The following is a 21165-nucleotide window of genomic DNA, read 5'->3' on the forward strand; positions in this document are numbered from 1 at the left end:
GGAATCTGTAAAACTGCAATGCTTTATAAGAAACAGAGGTTTAATATAAAAATAATAATCTTCATGACTGCCTCTTTGCTTATTGGCATATTTTGTGCATTTTAAAATTTACAGTTAAAAAAAAACACCTTGGAATGTCAGTAAGAAAGAGGGTGTACATCAGCAAACCGTTGTATTTTTGGGACTGGCTTCTCTTGATTGTTCTCTGACTGCAAATGAACTCTGCAGATGCTGAGAGGCACAGGAAACGTCTTGTGCTAGGAACAGCATTTGTTCCCCGCTTTATGAATTGGATTCTGCTGAAATTCCAAAGTGGTAACACTGATTAGCAGGCTTTGGTGGTGGCTTCTGCCCTACTGTGATTTTATTATGCTCTCATACTACCAGCAAAAAGCACAGAGAAGACTTCCATTGGTGGCCATATGCCCACGTTCTGGGAACATACTTAACTGTGGATAGTTTGTACCGGGGAAGAGCATGGCCTCCAGACTCTGAAATACAAAGCAGCAAAATAAAAGACTCCCCAAAAGAATAAAACAAAAATACACATATACGCAAGCAACAGAGGGAAAGAAATCTCATCGAGGTGTGTTTAATGTTAAAGAAAAACTGTACATCTGAGAGGGTGGTGAGGAGGGTTTAACAGAGCTGAACAAGGTGAGGACCGCATCCACTTCAGAGAGGAAGGACAGCAGCAGCACCAGGAGTGCTTAAGCAGTCATGCGCGTGCAAAACTTCTGACCACTGAAAAAATACGAAGTATATTTCCTTCACAAACGTCCCTGGGCACTGGCAGCTTCTCCTCTACAATGAAAAGTTAAGTTTCAGCATGGGATTAAAGGAAAAAATGTTCTCCCTCTTGTATATAGCCATGTAGACTGAGCTGGACAGATCTCCCCTTTGTCCAGGCAGCACCAAGGAGCTAGGGCATGGCTTCAGGTGGACTCCCAGGCTGTGTGCCAGCCAGCCACAGATAACACCGTCCTTCCTCACAGCAGCATGCAAACCTTCCACCACCACGTTGCCGACTGTCTGGCGTCCAGGAATGGTTTACAGGACTCTGGATTTTAAGCTGTATTCTTGAGCATGAGCCTTGGCTAACTTTCCCTCTCATGTGACAAAGCCCTTTAGAGGGATCAAGAATTGTTTCCAAAATCCCCGGTGGGTTTAGTGGGGCAGCAGGGCTTGAAACACAGCTTACCAAGTCTATGGCAGACCTGGCTGTAATCTCAGATGTCCAGTAACAATGCAAAATATTGTATCTGTAAAATATCTGTAATGTCTAGACAGCAGAGAGCACCCACCCTTCTCCTTCCTGTTGATTTTATGTCTGTAATGAAATGGTGGTGGTATGTGTACGTGTGTGTGTGCACACGTGTGTGCAGAGGGAGTTCGGTTTGTTGGCACCTCCATAGCCTCTTTGCCCCACCTGAAGCCCCCAAGGGGAGATGCATTCAGAGACAAGCTCCCCAGCAGAATGTGAGGGCTGGCAAACCTGCCGGCCTGAGGGGGGAAACTTCAAAACCAAAATGTCTCTTAAATAAGCTTCTTTAATTATTATCATCATCTGTTTATTTATACAAATATAAAATATATTTATATAGATTTATATAATATAGATTTGTCGCTTTGGTGGCTCTTTTCATTTACAGACGTACTGGTCAACGATCTCTGTGCACTTTTTACACTTGACGTAACAGCACCAATGGAACTTGCAGTGGCAGCGCTCCACCTGGACGCTCTTGAACTGGTCGTAGCCCCGTCCGCAGCACATCAGCTCGCACCCATCCATGCCCTCCGAGGTCTTGTTGCACAGGCGGCCCTGAGTGCCCAGCGAGCCGGTGGTCTCGTTGCGCAGGCAATAGTCCGGGCTGGGGTCGACGTAGACCAGGTCCTCCTGCGTAGGCATGTTGAAGCGGTTGTTCACCAGCTCCAGCTTGCCCTTGCGGCTGATCCGCATGGCGGCGGCGCTGTCGTACTTCTCCTTCAGCAGGTCGCCCACCTTGCGGAAGTCAGCCAGCTGCAGCCAGCAGGTCTTGAGGCTGCAGGAGCCTGACACGCCGTGGCACTTGCAGGCCACGTCCGCCAGCTTGTACACGGCCTGCGGGGAAAGGAGCGCAGTCAGGCAACGCTGCATTCATTCGTGCTATGCCGGCAGCTGGCATTCATTATCATGAATTTATCAGTGCATTTTCATAACTGCTTTGATTATCCCTCCCCCCATTCCTGTTGTTTCGCCCTTCAGAACAGACAAAAGTCTCCTCTTCCTCCCGCCGTGATCCTGTTTGCTAAGTATTTCTGTGTCTGGTCACATTGCCTCTAACCAGAACTCCCCCATCCCACCTTTTCCTCCAGCAGATTGCTGGCTTGATGGCATGGCCAGGAACAGGAAAGCCCTACACTTGTGTTTCTGAGAATTGCCCGCATCTCATGGACCACCACACTTCATGTTTTTCCCCTCATAGCTGATACAAGGGAACACCTGGGAACCTGTTCATTTCCTGTCGGCTAAAACAGGAACTGATGCTATCGCTCTAGAAATACATCTGCATCCTTTAGAAACAAATCCCCTCTCTCTGCCGAGGATCTTTGCTCCCGCGGTTCCCAGAGGAGTCCTTGTTTTTTTGAAGAGCAAGGAGCAGAGATGGTAGTGGATGTGCGAGAGATGAATGCCTTCACATCTCCTCAGTCCCTCTGCTCGAGGAGCGAGCCCTGGCTGCAGATCTGCGCCATCTCGTGTCCAGATACTCCACTGCACTACAACCACCAGCGCTGCGCAGGAGGACACACAGTCCAAAAACCATGCACAACCTCTCACTGCTGTCTTTTCTGAGATACTTTAAGCTCCGTTTTCAGAGGTCTATGGGAGTTTTAGATGCATCGTACCCCTGAAAAGGCAGCATCTCGTGCAGCAAGGCAGAAAACCAAAATTAACAAAGAGTCTTAAGAATTCAGGCCAATGAGCATTAAAGCCTCAGTAGAGCAAGTATGCGATGTAAAGGAAAACAGTCCTTCCTCCCGCACTAGCTGGGAGGAGAGAGAGAAAATAAGAAAACATTTTAGAATAACAAAGCTCAAAACCTACGAAAACAACCTGAAGTGCAGGTCAGGTTTGTTCTTTCCATTAATTTCAGATACATGTACCAGGCTGCAGACTATGTGAGATCCTGTCAGCACCAACAGGAACTTACAGAGTTTACAGAGGGAAGAGCTGGCATCCACGTTCAGTCAGAGCTACCAAGTGTTACAGCATTTGACTTCCAGAGCTCTTCACGCTTCACGTATGAGGCTCACATCTGCTCTCCCATGGCCATCCTGCCTCTTGCAGGTCTGCAGGGCAGCGCCTCTGCCAGATCCCGCATGCCAAACAGAGCTATTTGGCATCGGCTGCAAAACTACCGCCAGCTGTATCTGGGTTGGGGTGATCAAGGAACGTGAGAAAAATGAGGATGTTTTGAAGGAGATGGCAATACGTCTTCTAGCAGGCTTTCTGCTGAAAAAAGCAGCCAAAGACTGAGGCTCCTTTTCTGTCTCACTCATTGACACCAAAGAAAGCTTCCCAGCTCTCCGCATTCACTTGCCAAGGAGTAGGTGATTAAGGAGATCCTACAAACAAAACCTTCTGCGTATGACTGCGTTCTGGACTAGCAGGGAGAGGTCAGAGTTCTCCTGAAACAACCGGTTGCTCCCAGTCTAACAAACACCTAGTGCTTTTGACAGCTAGTGAAGATTCAATTGGGCTTAATGGCTAAATCACATGGAGGCCAACCCAGCTCCCAAGGAAGTCAATGGGCTGAGTCCTTAAAACAGAGAAGCTTTAGTTGTGCTCCTCGGAGCTCAATTTACTGAGGCACTGCCTCACAGCGCAGCGCAACAGCTACGGGCTGGGAGTTAAGCGCTCGCCTTGGACTGCGCTGTAGTTGCAGAGGACCAACCACGCTGTCACTTAAGGACTCCTGCTGTACTACCACCAGACAGAGCTGCAGATGAATTTCCCGAGGCCCAGACACTTACTATATCCTCACTGCACTGCCAGCCTGCTCGTTATAAGCTTGTGTTAGCACTTTTTGGTTATGGTTCTGTCAAATCCCAGGCCACTCATGCCTCCCTTGCCCTTGCATATGTTTTTATAAAGTATTATGGTTCTTCCTAATCCTGGGCTTTGTTCCTTTAGAAAAACACTGCAACTCGATCCCCCTCAGCTAATGTCATGGGACTGAGTTCACTCTGGCTTGGCTTTAAGCAACTGATGCTCAAAACATCTGGCCCATGCGGGTAATAGCCGTGCGGGGGAACGCCAGCCCTACCAGCTATCACAGGTAAGCACGGCGCCGCTCAGCCCCCCACAGCTCCCACTATCAGCGTCCCGCGGAGGTAACCGCAGCTTTACCCTCCAAATGGCTCTCCCCCTCGGCTGCCTGGATGGGGGGAAAGCAGAGGAAACTGGAGAGCTCCTTTCTGACTGGGCGAGGGTCAAGGTAAAGAATAACAGACCCCACGTGTAGTTCTGAAGGCAGGGCCTGATCGATGGCCGTGCCACTTAAGCAGGTTGAAAATGCCTCTAATGGAAAGGCTTAAAGCCCCTTCCCATCAGCCCAAGTTCTCTTCCAATTCTTTCCTCGCTAGAATGGGAACGGGAAGAGAATTAATGGAGGGAATTCCTATGTGGTCAATTAGCCAGACCCCCTTCCAGGCTCTTCTGGCACGGGGCTGAGTGACTGATGACTGAGGCCTGCCATATGCTGGCTGGGTAAATAGCGCGGAAGGACTGACCGCCACAGCCCGCCAGACAAGGGCGACAGATAAGGAACGGGGGGGAAAGAAGAGAGGGTAATGGAGCCCAACTGGAAAAAAAGAGACAGATGGAAGGAAAGAGCGTATTGAGATAACAGCCAAGGCAAATAAACAAGGGCACTAAAGCCAGGAGCACTACCACAAGGACCGCGATGTGGAGTGAAAGGGTGATGGGGTCAGGAGTGCCTGAAAGCTACAAGGGCTCGGCTTCCTTCCCAGCCCTGTCGGCTCCCTCCAAGAAGCACTGAGAGCAAGGACAATCTTCTCTCCTGCCATCAGAGCTCCTCAGGGTTCAAGGAGAACCATCTCACCTAGATGAAACCGAGTGGGGGCACCTGCCAAAAATCAGAAGACATCATCAACTCGAACGTTGGCCGGGAAGTCAGGGCAAGGCTGCACAAGGGACGGCAGCTGGCGGTAACTTAGCAAATGCTCACTGCTGTGTCTTCTTCCTTCACCCCTTTCTTGCAGCACCGTTTTCAGGAATGTGGAGTTACAGATGCATCTTCCTACTCCCAAAACCAGAATCTCAGAAATGAAAACTTAACATCTTGGAATGTAGGACTAGACGGGGCCTTCTTGGTTACTAAGTACGATCTCTTGCTATTGTAGGCACCACTTCAACTAATGTTTTCCTTAAAAGTACTGAGTGCCCTTTTAAAAGCAATTTGGTTTTCAGGCACCATTATTCTGATCACTGTTTCAATGATAAAGTATCTTTTTCTAATTCCCAGCCTAAATGTATTCACTTTATGCCCATTTGCCATTGTGCCAAATTGGCCTTTTGCTTAAAAAGTACTTTTCCTTCCCTATTAGTTCTCCCACTAACATAGACATCAGTCATATCCTCTCTCAGCTTTCACTTCGCTAGGCTAAACATGGCAAGCTATTCTAGCCTGCTTTCTTAAGAAAAGATTCTTATCCCTTGGGTCAACCATAACAACCCTTTTCTAGTCTGAGGTCATTTTACTTGGGAATATGAGAGCATACAATATTTTGGGGCCTTACAAGATCTTAATACAATGGCATTAACATTCCCCTGTGTCTTTCAAAAAGACTTTCCCTAGTACATTCTAGGATATTTGCCACCTTACGAGCCACATTACATCTGCAGCTGACTGCTGCATCCAACTCTTTTCTACTTATTTCCTAATGACTAAAAAAGTTTTTCACACAAGACCTTGAAATGACGGTTTTAATGTTGTTTTATTGGATGTCACTAGTTGCTGTACAAAATTCAGATTCTCCTCTATATGCATAATACCTTCCACCTCTGCATTGTCAGCAAATTTCATCGTCCCATTCCAGCTCTTGTGTCAAGGCCAAGAAACAAAAATATTAAGCGTTGGCCTTCAAGCAAGTCCTTGAAGAATTCTGCTAATTAAGCTCTGTCAAGATCAATATGCATCTTTTCACACAACTTACTGACATCTTCCCTTGAACCAGTTTCTCATTCATCCCACAGTTGCTGTATTTTTCCTTATCTTTTCCAACTTAACCACGTGTTTCCACATGGGAAACACATAAATTGTGTCACAGATCATCATCTAAACGAGACCTATTGGATCTGGTTTGCCTTCAGGAAATCAGTGATGTTCTAAATGACCAAGTGATCAATCTTTGAGAAATTCTTGTCAAATTGTTTCCCTTTTTGCCTTTTCTTCTGAACTATCCTTTCCCCTGCACCCTCGTGTAAATGCTGCCAAGGTTACGCTGCCCATGCTGCCAGGTGCCAGCCCTTTCAGAGTGCCAGACAAAAAAATGGGCACTCCCTGTGACTTGAGGGCTTCAAGCTTCCTGATTTTTGTTTCCATCTTGGTGACAATAATTTCAATTTCCCTTCACTGCCATGTCAACATATTTCTAAGAGACAAGAGCGAAGGCTGCCCTGTACTGGCCAAATTATGATCTTGACCAGACAGCCCTGGAACCTGTAGCAATGCCATCTCGGAGCTGCCTCAGGCCAGATCAATTCATATTCATCTCCTTTCCTGATGCCAGCATCTCCATTCCTCCCTACCCCCAAAATCTTGATCCACTCAATCCACCCCAACATCTTAGTCCCACTTATTCCAGAGCCCTCCATTCTTCCAACTCTTTGCTGCTACCGGTTGACTCCCACCTGAATCATTCAATCCAATCCCAAATGCCTCTCTGTCAGCAGCCCTCTGCACAATCCCACCCATCCCAGGTCTGCTGGCCCCAAACTTCAGTACTTGCTGCTCAGCTCTACCCGTGCTACCTGTCTGAACACAACAGCTGCCTCCTCATGCCTTCCTCACCTCCACAGGGTGCCAGCATCATCAGCCACTGCCTGCCCCCAGAGCACTCTGCCTGGCTTTCCCCAAAAATACAGTCCCAGGGGGATTTACAAATCTACAGCGCAAGCACTGACTCCCCGAGGCAGGAGTGCTGAGGACAGAAAAAGACATCTCCACTGTGCAGCAGACACAGGGCACGAGCAACGCACCATTCTGGCTTGAAGCCCCAGGTAAAGCACTCCTTTACTTCAGGGACCAAAACTACTCTGTCTTTAAACTCAGCCCCATTCTCGCTGAACAGCAGTCTTTTCTCTTCCCATCTTTTCCAATTTACTAAGCTAAAAAAACCTTTTGCTATTTCTGTTACTACCCTTTGCAAGGTCTGACTCAGCTTGCTTTTTACTGTTCTCACTTCATCTTTACGCTTCTTGACCTCTAAGACAGAGCATTTTGTTATTTATTTGCTATCGGTTCTTTTTTTTCCCCCATTCTTAGTAAGCTCTCAGTCTATTCCTAACAGCTTCTCTGTGGTAGTTATTCATTCAGTGAGGTCTGGATATTCTTCCTACAAGCTTTTTCCTCTTGCTTGGCATGCACAATTGTAATGGCTTTAGCATCTTTGACTTGAAAAAGTTCCAGACCTCCTCCACATTGAGCTCTTCAGCTGAGTTTACTAACCGGCTCCCTTAGTTTATCAGAGTTTGTTAATCCACCAGCTTAATTACACACTGGTTTATAGTTCCATTCAATTTAATCTAAAATGACTTCTGTTCGTCTAATCTAAGGTTATTTTCTATGGGCATCTGTTCTCAGCGTCTACCAAAACCAACCTTGAAATAACATTGTCTTTTGCTGGGCCCTTAGGAAAGCTTTCGTCCAGGTCCTGCACTAATTGGAGACAAAGAAATCACCTTGAGGGTCTCGTCTGCAGAGCCCAGAGAAGCATGTGCACTGTAGCACCCCAAGCACAGCTTATTCAACTTTCTGCACTGTAGTAAAGGCGGGACAGAACTGGATTTAGCTGCATCCCTAAAAAAGGACAAAGCTTTCTTCTATCTAAAACCATGCCATAGTTAGAAATCACAGCTCGGTTTCTTCCTTGTATAACAAGAACAACAAGACATGGTGATGTTTCAGCCATGCTGCAGAGCAAGTATCTTCTAATGTGATCTTCTGAGTAAGGCGTTACTAACAGTTTAGCCATCCCTCAAACTATTTTACATGGGACATTTTTTTGTAGTAATCCAAGTTCATGACTCCAGACATACAAGATGTTCAAAGTACGTAATGCAGCAAAGAACATCCCATTTAGGCTACTATTCCATGGAGGGATGGTCATCCTTTCTAAGGAAACGCTGACCTTCTGCCCTCCCAAGCCTAAATAAATAAAAAATAAATACATAAATACCCTAACCAAAAACCACTGAGTTCCAGAGCTTTCAAGTTCACCATGTTCCACCTCCTGCATGTTTACCTCAGTTTGATTTTGCAAAAGGAGTTTGGAGTATATGCAGAGCCTCAACCTGACACATCAATTCCACAATCAAAAACCAGAGCAAACATCTTAGGTGGCAAAAGGAAGCTGAAATTATATGCAGAGAAGCAACACATGAATGGGAAAGGGGAAGATAATTCAGTAACAATTAGAAGTTAGAAATGGCATAAAATTGCTAAGGAAACTAAGGATATTAGTTAAGAATGTGTAAAAGAGCAAGGCTAAGTACATCTAATAGGATTTTTTAATATGGATTAGAAACAAAATTAACTCTAGAACAGCTTGCTACTAGAGAGGAATGATAAAATTCTTAAACATTCTGTGGAGAAAGCAAAAACATTCAGGCATTTCTGTCCTGCATTTGGAAAGAAGCAGGATTACAGAGCTGTACTGCATATGAATGATGCTACACCTTGCAGGCTGTTAATTACAGAAGGAGGAATTGCATGAAAAGCAGATGCACAGACACTGAAGGGGACAACTTCACCTATGTTTACGGCATCATTGAGACCAGTACCAGAACTTGACGGGTAATTTTGGTATCTGAATTTTAAAGGATGTGGGAACTGGAAAGGGTACACTGAAGTGATGGAAAAATGATTTGATGACTGTTGAAAACATCTGCAAGCGAGAAACACTTAAGTTCTCAACTTAGTTTGTCAAAACAGAGTGGTGAATAAACCACAGCAGATAAATATTTCTATGGAGAGGAGATTCTGTTTACCAAGGGGTTTTTCAATCTATCTGTACAAGTCAGAAAAAGAACCGACTGGAAGCTGCTGCTGGATAAATTTAAATTGCAATGATGTACAGTGTTGAAAGAGCAAGGATGATTAATGACAGTAGCATTCTACAAAAGGAGGTGATGGATTCTCCATCTCTAGAGGTCTGCAGATCAAAACTATGCATCTTCTCAGAAAAGGTCTGTTGCCTCGGTGCAAATTATTTATTTTGCCAATATCAAGGTGTCTGAGCAAGGTGTAAGTTTAAGAGACAGCCAGGCAGCTTGATTCAATGTTTGCTTCTGGCCTTATATACCCCAAAATCTTAATGATGGCAGTAGAAAAAAACTCCACCTGCCAACAGACTGTCCTTTTTACCATTGCCCTGTCCTTTTGGCCGCTCTGGGAAGCACATTTCTGAGACTTAGACCTGGAAAGTGGTCTGTGAGAGCACCTGGTTTATTTAGTAAGGGATTACATGCCTGCACACGTGCCATCCAGTATCTCAAAAGACCCCAAATTCACAGGCTTTAGCTGTCAATGGAAGCCAGCCTTTAGAGCTGGAACATCATAATGTGCATTGTCTGTGCTACTTGTAAAAAACGGAGGAAATGAGACCATACACTGTTTCAAGGGAGTTACTGGGGGATGGCTGGACTGTCCCTCGCCAAACCTCCAAGGAACATGGCATCCAGCTACCCCATAACATCTGCTTCTGCCCCTCCAAAACAGGGAAGGGTCAGTCTTACCCTGCGACCAGCCTCGTTGTTCTGCAAGTTCATCAGCATGCGCGCCTGCTCCTCCGAGCCCCTCACGTAGTTCTTCTCCCGCTCCTTGGCATCCACAAACTCCTTGGCGAAGCGGTACCCGTACTCCACGTTATCCCCGCAGCCGCCCCACAGCCAGTCTCGGGGCAAGTCCTTGGGCCGGGCAGTCCGGCTGCAGCCACAGCTGGAGAGCTCTCCCTCGCGGCAGGCCCGGCTGATGGCGTTCACCACCCCGGCGGCGCTGACGGCGTAGGTGAAAGCAGTCTCTCGGCTACCTGCAGGAGGATGCAAGGAGGAAATTAACAACAGGCAAATCCCTTCTAGCAAACAAAACGCGCATCAAAATGCAACCAGACACGCTCAGGACAGCGGGAAGTGCTGTGCCATGAGAAAGTGCATTAAAACGAGCTGGGTGGCCAAGTATAGGAGAACCACCCTGCTCTGGTAGAGGGGGAGCTGCCATAACACATCCCTCTGTTGTTTTCACTCCACAATAGCAGCCCCAGGCGATTGCCTGCCCAGTGCTGGCAGTTTGTGTGTGACCAGGATCAAAACCAAAACCAACTCTGAGACACACGAGGGAAAGGGCTGAGATTCCTGATACTGCCTGGAGAAGTGTCCTTGGGAAGAGCATGTTCTCCATGAATTTTTAGGTGCTGCTCCTCATTATTATCTTTATTATTTTATGTTTGTCCATATAAGAGCCATGGAAGCCCCGAGCCTTGCCCAAAAGAAACAGCACCACCACTGGCAGGGACTGCTCAGCCTCCTTCCCCCTTCTGCCTCAGGTCAACCCTTCAGCATGCTGATTTTAACCCGGAGGAACCTCTCAAGCAACAAGGGGGTTATTCATTTGCTGAAAATGCAACTGCTGCCACTGAACCTGCCAAAAATCGTTGAGAACAACTGGTGAGGTTGGAGCGGTGCAAGGGGAGCACTCCCCGCCAGCCAGATACCTCTCTATAACTGCTTCAAGCCAACCAGGACAAGCTCTTTTTATGGGCACCTCACCTTCATCTAGTTTCACGTTGGTTAAACATGGCCAGCTGAGACTTGATTCAAGATAAACTGAAGGAAACCATTTTTACACTGAAACGCCAAGGCAGAGGCTCTCCCAACACCTAGAGAACCGCAGTGCTGGAAGGAGTAAAACTTTCCCATGTAGCCAATAATAAATGAAAAGACTTTCCGCTTGCACATGTACGGGAGGCTGCCCTGCTTGGAGTGCATCTCAGTGCTGCTCAGAGGCCAAGCCGAGCAGCTGGAGCAGGTCTCCTGCTCCATTCCTGGTTCAGCCCCAGCCTGCCTGGGGCACCAGCTTAGCCAAGAACATGGCACGAGGCCAAGCGTGCAGCACAGTGCCGCGGTCGGAGAGGGGGGAGGCAATCCACACCTGCACTATCACCACACGCTGCAATAAATACCTAAACCAACACCTCCAGAGTCATCGCGTGCGTCACCACGCTTCCAGGTGATAAAGGGAACAACTGCCAAAGCTTCATTGGAATAAGCAGCCCCATCCTGAAGAGCTACCTACACCAAATCCCAGCAAGAGGTGACCTTTGGATGCTCTCGAGCAAATTAGGATGACTTCAGAGGGCAGATGCCCTAAGAACAGTTTGTCACCTGTGCTCAATGCCAGCTCCCCCAGCAGGAGGACCCAGCTGATGCTTTTGGTATGCTCCTGCTCCAATTTGCATGTGTGGACAATCTGCAATTATTAGCACCTTATCACCAGCTTAGTGGTAATGACCCAAGACAAAGGCAAGGCTGTGAACGGCACTCACCTTGCAGAACACCTTGGGATTTATTTATTTTTCCCTAAATGAGGGCTGTATGCTAAGGGCTTCTGCCATGTGCACCAGGACTGATCAAACACAAGGGGACACACAGCACTGAAGGGAGGACCTCACTAGCAGGTCATAAGGAAGAGGACTATGCCCCTAGAACCTTCCTGGTCCAAGAAGCAAAGAGGAGTGACTCCGAGTTGAGATAATCCAGCTCAGAGGGGCCGTGTGGTCCTTCTGCAGCAACTAATGTCGACTTTTGCAGCTTATGGGCAGTGTTAAGGTAACACCCAACGTGCACTGTACCACTACCAGCCTGTGCCCGTGTGGTGGGAGCCCTGTGGCCATACCAGCCTCCACATTGACTTGACCTGCATCACATAGAGGAGCTCCCAGGGCTGCACTTTGTTCAAAGTGACTGCGTGACTCCAGGTGCTTAGGATCCTCACGGCTTGCTTGCGATTCCTGTCCCAGACGTGGAGGCTGGCAGCAGTGGTTTTCCCTCCTTGCTGCACTCAAAGAGGAACAAACCACGGTGCTCAGCTGATGTCCTTTTGGTTTGGGAGGCAGGATCGGATCCGTGTATGGCATCCCAGGCTAATACAAAGCAAATTTGTAGCTGGTAACTGGGGGCTGATACATCCTAGCTTTCGGCTGGATCCCTCACTGTGTTGTCTCTGCTCTCCTGCCACACACCCAGCCTTGAAAAAGCATTGGGACATTAGCTCATCTTCTTGAAACTCACCCCGCTGCCATCTTCGTGCTGTTTTTCCCTAACCTTGCAGTCACAGCAAAGGTCTCCTGCACAGTGGGTGCCCCGGCGGGGCTGCAGCCCTGGTGCTGCCAGGTGAGGGAGGCTGAGCACGGGGCTCTGCTGCCCTCCTCCGCCTGCTGCCCGACCTTCCAGAGCTGGAAGAAGGAAAAGGGAGGAGGACTGACCCCAGAGGGGCGACTGAAGTGAAAGAGACAAAAATGTGTTACTCTATTTTTTTTTTGATGGAAAAAATGCAGTTTCAAATGATTTTTTTTTTTAATTCCCTAAAGTTTTCCTGTCTCGAGGAAAAGTATTTCTCTTTGTCCTGTCTTTTATGACTCCTTTTCTCCTTTTTGCATTTGAAAAGGCAGAAGAGATAAAAATCTTTGGCTCCAGAAAGGACTGGACTAACCTGGACACCCCAGTCTTGCACTTAGGATTGTGCTGAAGGAAATCACAGGCTGCATATTCTCTTCTCCCCCAAGAAAATACTAACACTACCTTTTTGGATGCTCTGTCTTCTCCCATATAAACATAGAATTTAGGACTGTATCTGTATGTAACTTATAGGTGTGTATATACACACACATGCAGTCTAAAATCTGTACGGAAAGGACACGAAGCAACTTCAGAAGGATAATTTTTGTACATCAGCAGCTATTGTTACTGAATAAGGCAGAGGGCATGTCCAAAAGCTAAGGGCAATTCTGACGATAATACAAACACGAGGAAATATCAGTGTTAGATAGCAGCTGACTTCTGTGCTACAGATGCCCCTGAACATTTTTTCTATCATTGGCCTGCCTCGCCTCTATAAAATGCACAAAATGAAGGTGTAATGATTAAACACAGACCAAGCAGGTCTCCCGTTTCCGAGCTGAGCCAAGCTCTGTGAGGTGGAAAGGAAACCAATCTTCCAGGTTTCTGAGTGAACGCTCTCCCAAATTTCTCCCAGGCTTTGGACTTGGCCAGGGCAGGTTCTCCTCCCCTCCCCTCCCCTCCCACAACCCAGAGCAGCTCAAGAAATCACATAACATATGCCATGCCTGCATCAGTGGGTGGGCAGCCTAAGGTTGTTGGCACACAGCACACCTTCTGGGTCCTTATCTCCTTCCCCCCCTCTCCATGTCTCTCTGGCATGCCTTTGCACTCTCGCAGATATACTGGTCTCCAGCCCCTTCTCGTGCTGCTGGCACAGCATACAGCAAGAGGGCTGTGGTCCAGAACTGGGGCTTAGGGGTTGAAAACAAGAGAGAGGCACACGGTGTGAATGAACCCAGGGAAGAATGACTTTATAGCTGATGTGACCTGAGAGACTGAGAGGGTTTTTCTTCGCTAGCGTGGAAAATGGACCTGCTGAAATGACGAGCGATGCTCCATTACAAACTCAGAAAAAGTAAAACCAGAGGCAGCATCCCCCTTTGCAGCAACTTACCGCCGACTTACACAACAGTGGTGAACCTTCATAAGCCCTCTAACACTCCAGGCCACCTTTGGTGACAATTTTCTTGCACTGGAGAACAAACATCACCTTCTGAACATGCTCTGACTGATCAAAGTAGGGGGTCTAGAGGAGCCAGGTTCAAAACTCCTTGCTAGGACAGGTTTTGGAACAGGGGCAACCACAGGCCATCGCCTCACAGACACCACCATCAGCAGATCCCTGCCAGAGGTCCAACAGTCCTCCTAGCAAACAGGCGTGCACATGCACAAACCAAACAGCAGGACTACTGGACACAGCCACCACATAACCACAACGCCTCCTTCCTCATCAAACCCCGAATCTCAATTTAAGCTAATGGCATCAAATCCATTTTAAAAAGGAACTATCATCTGTCTTCTAATATCCATGCTCTTCTCTTCTTCTCATACACCCGCTGATCCTTCCTGACTGCTTTTCATCCTCCAGCTCTGATCTTTATTTTCCCTTCAGATCACACTTACTTCCTTTTTTTTTTTTTTTTTTTTTTCTCTTTCTGTTTCTCAGGTTTGAACTTATCCATCGGACCTAGCTGGGGCTGCAGGAAGGTACTGAAGAAGAGGATGAGGTTTGCTCTTTTCATGCATCCTTGTGGGGTCAATAGGATCTCTTTGGGAATCTGAACTGTGCCCTGTTTTTTGGGATGTTAAATTATATGGGAAGGAGGGACGCCAGAAGGGAGAGATGGAGGGGTATTTGCTGTCCTTTTCCTCTGGTGGCTGAAATTTCAGTGTTTGTGCCCTGAAGCACGAGTTCTAACAGCCTGGGATTGCACAGAGCCTCATCTGGCCACCACCCTTGGTATCAGGCAGCAAGAGATCAAGGATGCGCAGATGCCTTGGATGTGTGTCAGCAGCTGAAAGTATGTGTCAGGAAACAGCACTTCCCAGGGGAGCATCCCAGAGAGGCAGGGATTTGTTGGGGTGTGAGCTGGACAGATGGGCAGGAGGGGAGGAATTGAACGGCTCCAACGGGCTGGATTAGGGATTCTGAGAGACAGAGCAGCACGTGCAGGAAAGCCCCTGAAATTCTCCAGGATGATGCCACATCACTTCAGGAGCGAATGGAAGTGATCACAGGACTCGGTTGCCCCAGTGCCCTATTGCCCCGATGCCCCAGAGGCATTAAAGATGCATCTCCGGGTGTTCTGCTCCCCGTGCTGCTTTTTGAGAGTGAGGCCAAAAAGGTGCAAGCAACGCTGGGGGCAGCTGGGGCCGCAGGAGGTCTTTTTTTCCATCCCCTATTAAGTGTTTTCCCCGACTTTACAAGTGAGGAATAGTGCTGGCCCTGGATTCTTCATTGAGAGCTTTGTGGGTGGGAAACAAAACCCCCTCACACAAAGGCTGGTGCGTGTGCGTGTGTGTGTAAGCGGCTGTTTTAACACCTTTTCTTTATTGTCCTGGCTGTCGGACACATCAAACCGAGCCCGGATTTCTCAGTTTCTTGCCATCAGATGATTGCATTTCAAAAGGAGCCGGGACAATGCAGCTAGGTCACACCTCAATTCAAGTGCAGCAATGGCCTGTCAATGCGCCTCTTTCGGCCAGCAGGGCAGGAATTATAAAAATCCCTTCGGTTTACACAGAAAACAGCAGAAAAGGGAGGAGGGGGAGATCCCAAGCCGGGGAGTCCATATTTCCCACATCTCAGGGCTGCATTCCCCGTCCAAGGGCACTCCAGATGCTGGGGACGATAACGTGGGTCCATTGTTCCTGGCTCCAGCTTCTTCCCTCCCTACCTCTCAGCAAGCACAGGGAACAAAAGCAGCCCCCTCGTCCTCACCTCCCCACGGCCCCCCCAGGGGAGATGCCCCCTGCCCCAGCTGCGGCTCAGGTGTGCTGCTGCCTCCGCTCAGGTGCGGGCAGCACCAGGGCATGGAAAAGCTCCTTAAAGGGAGCTTTAGGAGCAGTGCTAACGGGGCTTGGCTCCCAAACGCACATTCAAAGGAAGGGAGAAAGCTGCAGGGGGACACCCAGCGTGCCCCCACCGCCGTGGGTCCCACGCGGGGCGCTCCTACCTATCTTCATGACCCGCCCGAAGACGGAGGTGTTGTCCACCGTGCTGCAGTTCCACCTGCGCTGCCGAAACTGGTACTGGCACTCCTTGATGGCGCTGCGGGCCCCCTCGCCGATGAACACCATGTGCTCCTGGTAGAGCTGGCACAGCTTGCGCTGCCCGGGGGAGAGCCCCGGCAGCTGGCTGCAGACGGGCTGGGCGCCGATGATGTACATCTCGGGCCTCTGGATGGGGTTCATGGCCAAAGACCTGCGAGGAGAGAAGGGCGTCCAACGGGGGCTGCCGGGGGAGGCCCCAGCACCTTTCCCCAGCCTTGCTCCCAAAGGCCGGCCGCGTTTCGGCTGTCAGCTGCCTCCCTCCGTGCTCTGCCAGGCACGAGCCTTGCTCAGGAGGGAAGCACGGGCTCCTTCCAAACCCGAATTGAACCAGCCGGGATGGGGAAGGGGAGCAAGAGGGAAAGCTTGGCTCTTTTCTCCGCAGGAGGGGAAAGCGGGCTGCCGCTTCGTGCGGGACCGCCGATGGGCGATGCCTCCAGCCCAGGGAGGTTCCCGCTGGTTCGGGGAAGGGGCTCCGCGGCTGCTTTTTGGCAGCGGCTCGGAAACCTTACCCAGCCTCTCCTTACGCCTCGCCCAGAGCCCCGCACAAAGCCCCCCTTGAAACTCCTGCGGGAGAGGGGCCACGTCCCACCTCCCCAAAACCCAGGGAAGGGGCTGGAGAGGGAGGGGGGGGACCTCGCAAGAAGCGAGCAGCAGCGAGAGCAACCCGGGACGGAGCCAGCAGCCAACTTCCCCACCAAGCCCCCCTCCCTGGGACAACTCCCACCCCCGGCCCCCCAACCTGGGGACAAAACCATTTTGGGGCTGCCCCCCCAAAAAAACTCACCACCAGGAGCTGGCGTCGGCCACCGGCGAGGTGCAGCTGCAGAGGAGCGCGGCGGCGAGCGCCAGCCTCGGCCCCGTCATGGTGGGCTGCGGGGGGCTCCGGCGGCTCTGGGGCAGCCCCCGCGGAGCCTGCCGCCGGGACGGGGCGCCCTGCGGAGGGAGAGGAGCCGAGGAGAAGCCCTGCAGCGGGGCCTGCGTGCGGCGGGGGCGCGGCGAGCACGGCCCCCTGCCGCCGGCGGCCGCCCCCCGGCCCGCCCCGCCGCCCCCTCCCCCGGCCGCGCCCCCCCGACGGCAGCCCCCGAGGAGCCGGGGCCGCTCAAGGGGGGGAGATGTGTGGGGTTTTGGGGGGGATTTTTGGATTTTGGGATGGGGGTGGTGGCCGGCTTTGATGTGCCCCCCCCTCTCCCTCCCCCCCTCCCCGCCGGTGCCCCTCGGCGGCAGGTGTGCGAGGAGCCGTCGGGGAGCATCAAAGCGGCCCCGCCGCCTTTGTAATGCAGGGGGCGGCTCGGAAATGTCGCCCCCCTACACACAGACACACACACGGCACCCCCAGCCCTGCGCCCCCCGGGCAGGGTGAGGGGCCGGGGGCCGGCAGCTCCGCCTGATGGCCTTAGGGACAAGGGGAGGTGGGAGAGAGGAAGGCTTCAAAGGCTCCTCTCGCCCCTACTCCCCTCTCCGCTCATCCCACTGGGGACCTCGAGGGACACGGCTGCACCCACGCCATCCCCAGGCAGCCTCCCCTCCACCGTGGTGACCCCAGCTGGATGCGGGGGTCCCCGGGGGTCCCCTCCTGCGTGGCCTGAGAGCCGCGAGCAGCGCCCAGCCCTTTCTTTCATTTCTCCCCATCAACACTGCCCGAGACGTGAATCACCAGGCTCGGCAGCTCGGGCTGCCCAAGTATATTTTCTATCGAATTCCTCGCGCCCGCCACGGTGGAATCGCGGCGTTTGTTCGCAGCACAACCCGCTGCTGCCTGCCCCGTCCAGATGTGCTGTACCTGCAGCTGGTGGCCGCCTCACCTGGCAGGCAGATGTGCGGCCGCCGGCGCCAGAATGAGCCGCGGGACAAAAAAAGCCTTGTGTGACCCGCTGCCTCCGCGGGAGGGGAGCTTTGCCGCTCGGGCACAGCAGGATCCACGGCCGAGGAAAACAGGGTGACTTTATTCACGTCTTGGGTAGCCTCCCTCTCCCTCCTCCCACAGCCCCCAGCGTGGCGGAGGGATGGCGAGGTGTCTGTGTGCGTAGCCAGGCATACGTGTTTGGGGTCTGTTTCTATAGGGAACAGGCAGAATGGAAAGTTTATCTCTGGGAGTCTGGGGAGGAAGGAAGTTGTGTATGGATGAATGGCTTTTCCATGACAAACAATGAGTCTGCACAGACACGGCGTGATGTCACCTAAAGAATTTCCAAGCCAGCCTCGGATACAGAAAATCTTTTCGCTGGCGGAGAAGAGCGCGTGCCACCTTTCCATTTCAACACAGCCAGAAGGGAGGATTAGGGCAAAAAACAAAACAAAATACAGAGACAAAGCCCTCGCTGTCTCACGCACAGACACAAGATGCACGATGTAAATAAAAGACACGACGGGAGAGGTGTACCTCCGAGCTTCGCCCTCACCACGTCTCCTCATGGGTACTGAGAAAGGAGCGAGGAGCAGCGAGGCGTCCCGTGTCCGTGCCGGGCAGGAATGCCACATGGCACCTGCCCATGTGCTTCCCGATCCTCACGGAGCACAACGTGGATGTACCACCAGCTGCCATGGTCAGCCCACAGCACTGGGGCGTCGTGGGACTGGAAACCCTTCAGTAAAGCCCGTGAGATGCTCACGTGGAGCCTGGTCTAGAAACACACGGCACTAAATAAATATCTCAGTTATTAATATTCGAAGGCAGCTGATGATTAACAACAGCAAAGCGCTGCGAATACTACTAGCAGTGCCCTGACCACCAACAAGCACAAGCAAAGCATGTTTCCGTCTTATCTTGAAACATGAGACACAAAAATTGCTGTACGGGATAAGATCACTTATCCAGCCAAGCTAATATCCTGTCAAAGGCGGCAACTGAAGGAGATGCTTCAGTGGAAAATGTCTGAAACTGAATTCCTGCTCGAGTCTGCCGCTGGCGAGAGTGGCTGTGGGTTACGGAAGTGAGTCGTCTTCAAGGTCCTGGAAATAATTTCTTCACTGACCGTGTTTATGACTCCAGATAAAGTGGTAATAGCAGGTGAGGTGTTGTTGCAGGCATTTTGCCTCAGCCAGCAGCTTCCAAACCAAAACCAAAAGCTGCGAAGTATTCGGCCGGCGGTCTGAAGAATGCCATTGATCCCCCTACCTCGCTGCTTTCTGTTTCTACCCGCCCTGCAAGTCTTTAAAATGAGATTTCGGTTTTATAAATACAAGGCCTGAGTTACTTTTCAAGCCCCAACGCAGGGCTGATTCTAACAGCTTTGGCAAAGGTGTTTGCCAAAGCAAGGCTGGGTGGGAGACATCAGCGAAATTTGGCAAAGAAGAGGGCTGAGGGGCAGGAGGGTGCTGGGGGGCTGAGATGAAGAGGGCCAGCGAGGTGCCAGGCAGGAGAGGTGGGTGATCCTCCACGACTGCCTGGGGTGCTGGGAGGGCCAGCAGGACTCGGGAGTTCGGGGGAAGGAGGCTGTGACTCCAAAACCACTGGCTGCTATTGCTTCTGCTGGAAGAGGCCTCACCCCACCCCTTTGGGAGGGGCTGGCACACCCAAAGGTGGTGGCAAACCCACTCTGTGTCTGATGCTCGCACCCAGAGCACTGAGGATCATCAAGCATGGAGCTGTCACCTGCAGAGGGGACATGAACCTCAGCCCTCGGGGTGAAGGTCTGACGATCCCCCCCCTCAGAGCAAGCAGCAGTACCAACAAGCCTGCACCTCAGCAAAGCCTTGGCACCCTGCTGCATTCAAGCCCCTGCTGCCCTAGGCAACCGTCTCCCGTGCTGCCTAAAATTAGTGTCCCTGTTTGTTCAATTTTCAGAGGCGACAGCCATGTGTGAAGCTGGCGCGTCGAGTTTTGAAAGTCACGCTGACGCGGCTGGAGAACGACCGCCACTTTCCCAACGCGGTTCGTGCCGCGTGCGCCCGAGCGAAGCTGCAAGGCTCCAGGAAAGAATGGGAGGTCGCGTCCATGAGATCATTCCCAAAGATTTGGCAGACTGTGAAAAAGTTGAACCCTGGAAGACAGCCCCGATAAATTGGAAACGGAGAGTTATTCACGCAAACTCCTTGTGCTATACTTAGTGTTTTTTTTTAAGTTTGGGATGTCCCCAAGTGCCACACAGACCTTTACTGAGTGCCATATGGAGAGCTGAAGGAAAATGCACGTCTCTTTCCATGCAACGTAAATGCTCGCCATTTCTGCATCTGGCCCAGTTTCTCCCAGACTGGGGAGAACTGGACATGCATTCTTCCTGTTATGATCAAGAGCCTCTTTCAAGTTCCTGTTTATTTTTGCAACTTGACTGTGGTTCAATGCCTGTTTCTCATGCCTTGCAACATCCAGTGCATCCAGAAACATTCACTGCTCTCTCCCTCTAGGCTGACATAAGGCACTTACTCAAGATGGGAAAAATATTCACTTAAGTAGAGTCTCGTCTACTTGAGGAGCCAGTAGAGATGCGTAGGGAACCATTCCCAGGAAGGAGGGTTTACATGTGTCAGTCCCTGCCCTCTGTTTCTGCGCCGGGGACTCAGGCGTTGACAGCACCAAGAGATGCACCGCACTGCCCTGCCACATGTCTGGTTCTGGCAGCCAGGCTTGGTTTTAACCACAGGTCTTACTAAGACTTCAGGAATCTCATTAAAGTCACACACCTGCCCATTCAGCTCAACCAGTTCTAGAGGGAGTGTAGATTTTATTTTTTTTTAAGAAATCCCTTGCAGCTAAATTGCAGCTTTCACCCAGGAGCCCACACCATCTTTTATCCCCCTCCCCACGCTTGTCTGGGATCTGTTCTGCTCCCCTGCTGCTGACCCTTAGCACTGTGCCACCATGCTGATTTTTCCCACATTTGCTGACCTAAACGTGCTACTTCATTTGTATCACAATTATTACTTAAACCAGCAGCTAGAGTCACCTCTGCAGGCCCAGGCCCAGGCCCAGCTGGGGCATTACAGATGGTGTGATAAAACCTCCTCAAAGCACCCCAGCACATCAGTCCTTCAGGCCTGCCTCTTTGTCTTGA

General features: G+C 50.7%; 1 protein-coding gene across 2 annotated transcripts in view; it reads right to left on the reverse strand.

Moving 5' to 3' along the window:
- Nucleotides 1-638: 638 nt before the first annotated feature.
- The window catches only part of WNT5B (Wnt family member 5B), a 69220-nt gene continuing 48693 nt past the window's right edge, over nucleotides 639-21165 (reverse strand). For both annotated transcript variants that reach the window (XM_084305912.1, XM_084305911.1), the window contains exons 2-5: nucleotides 16959-17107; nucleotides 16078-16325; nucleotides 10022-10314; nucleotides 639-2101 (exon numbers count right to left, since the gene is read on the reverse strand). In XM_084305912.1, the coding sequence (XP_084162038.1) occupies nucleotides 1643-2101; nucleotides 10022-10314; nucleotides 16078-16325; nucleotides 16959-17038 (1080 nt within the window). In that variant the 5' untranslated portion in view covers nucleotides 17039-17107 and the 3' untranslated portion in view covers nucleotides 639-1642. The remainder of the gene's footprint in view (nucleotides 2102-10021; nucleotides 10315-16077; nucleotides 16326-16958; nucleotides 17108-21165) is intronic.

Source organism: Netta rufina (genome assembly GCF_964035555.1).
Source record: "Netta rufina genome assembly, chromosome: 1".
Taxonomy (NCBI): domain Eukaryota; kingdom Metazoa; phylum Chordata; class Aves; order Anseriformes; family Anatidae; genus Netta; species Netta rufina.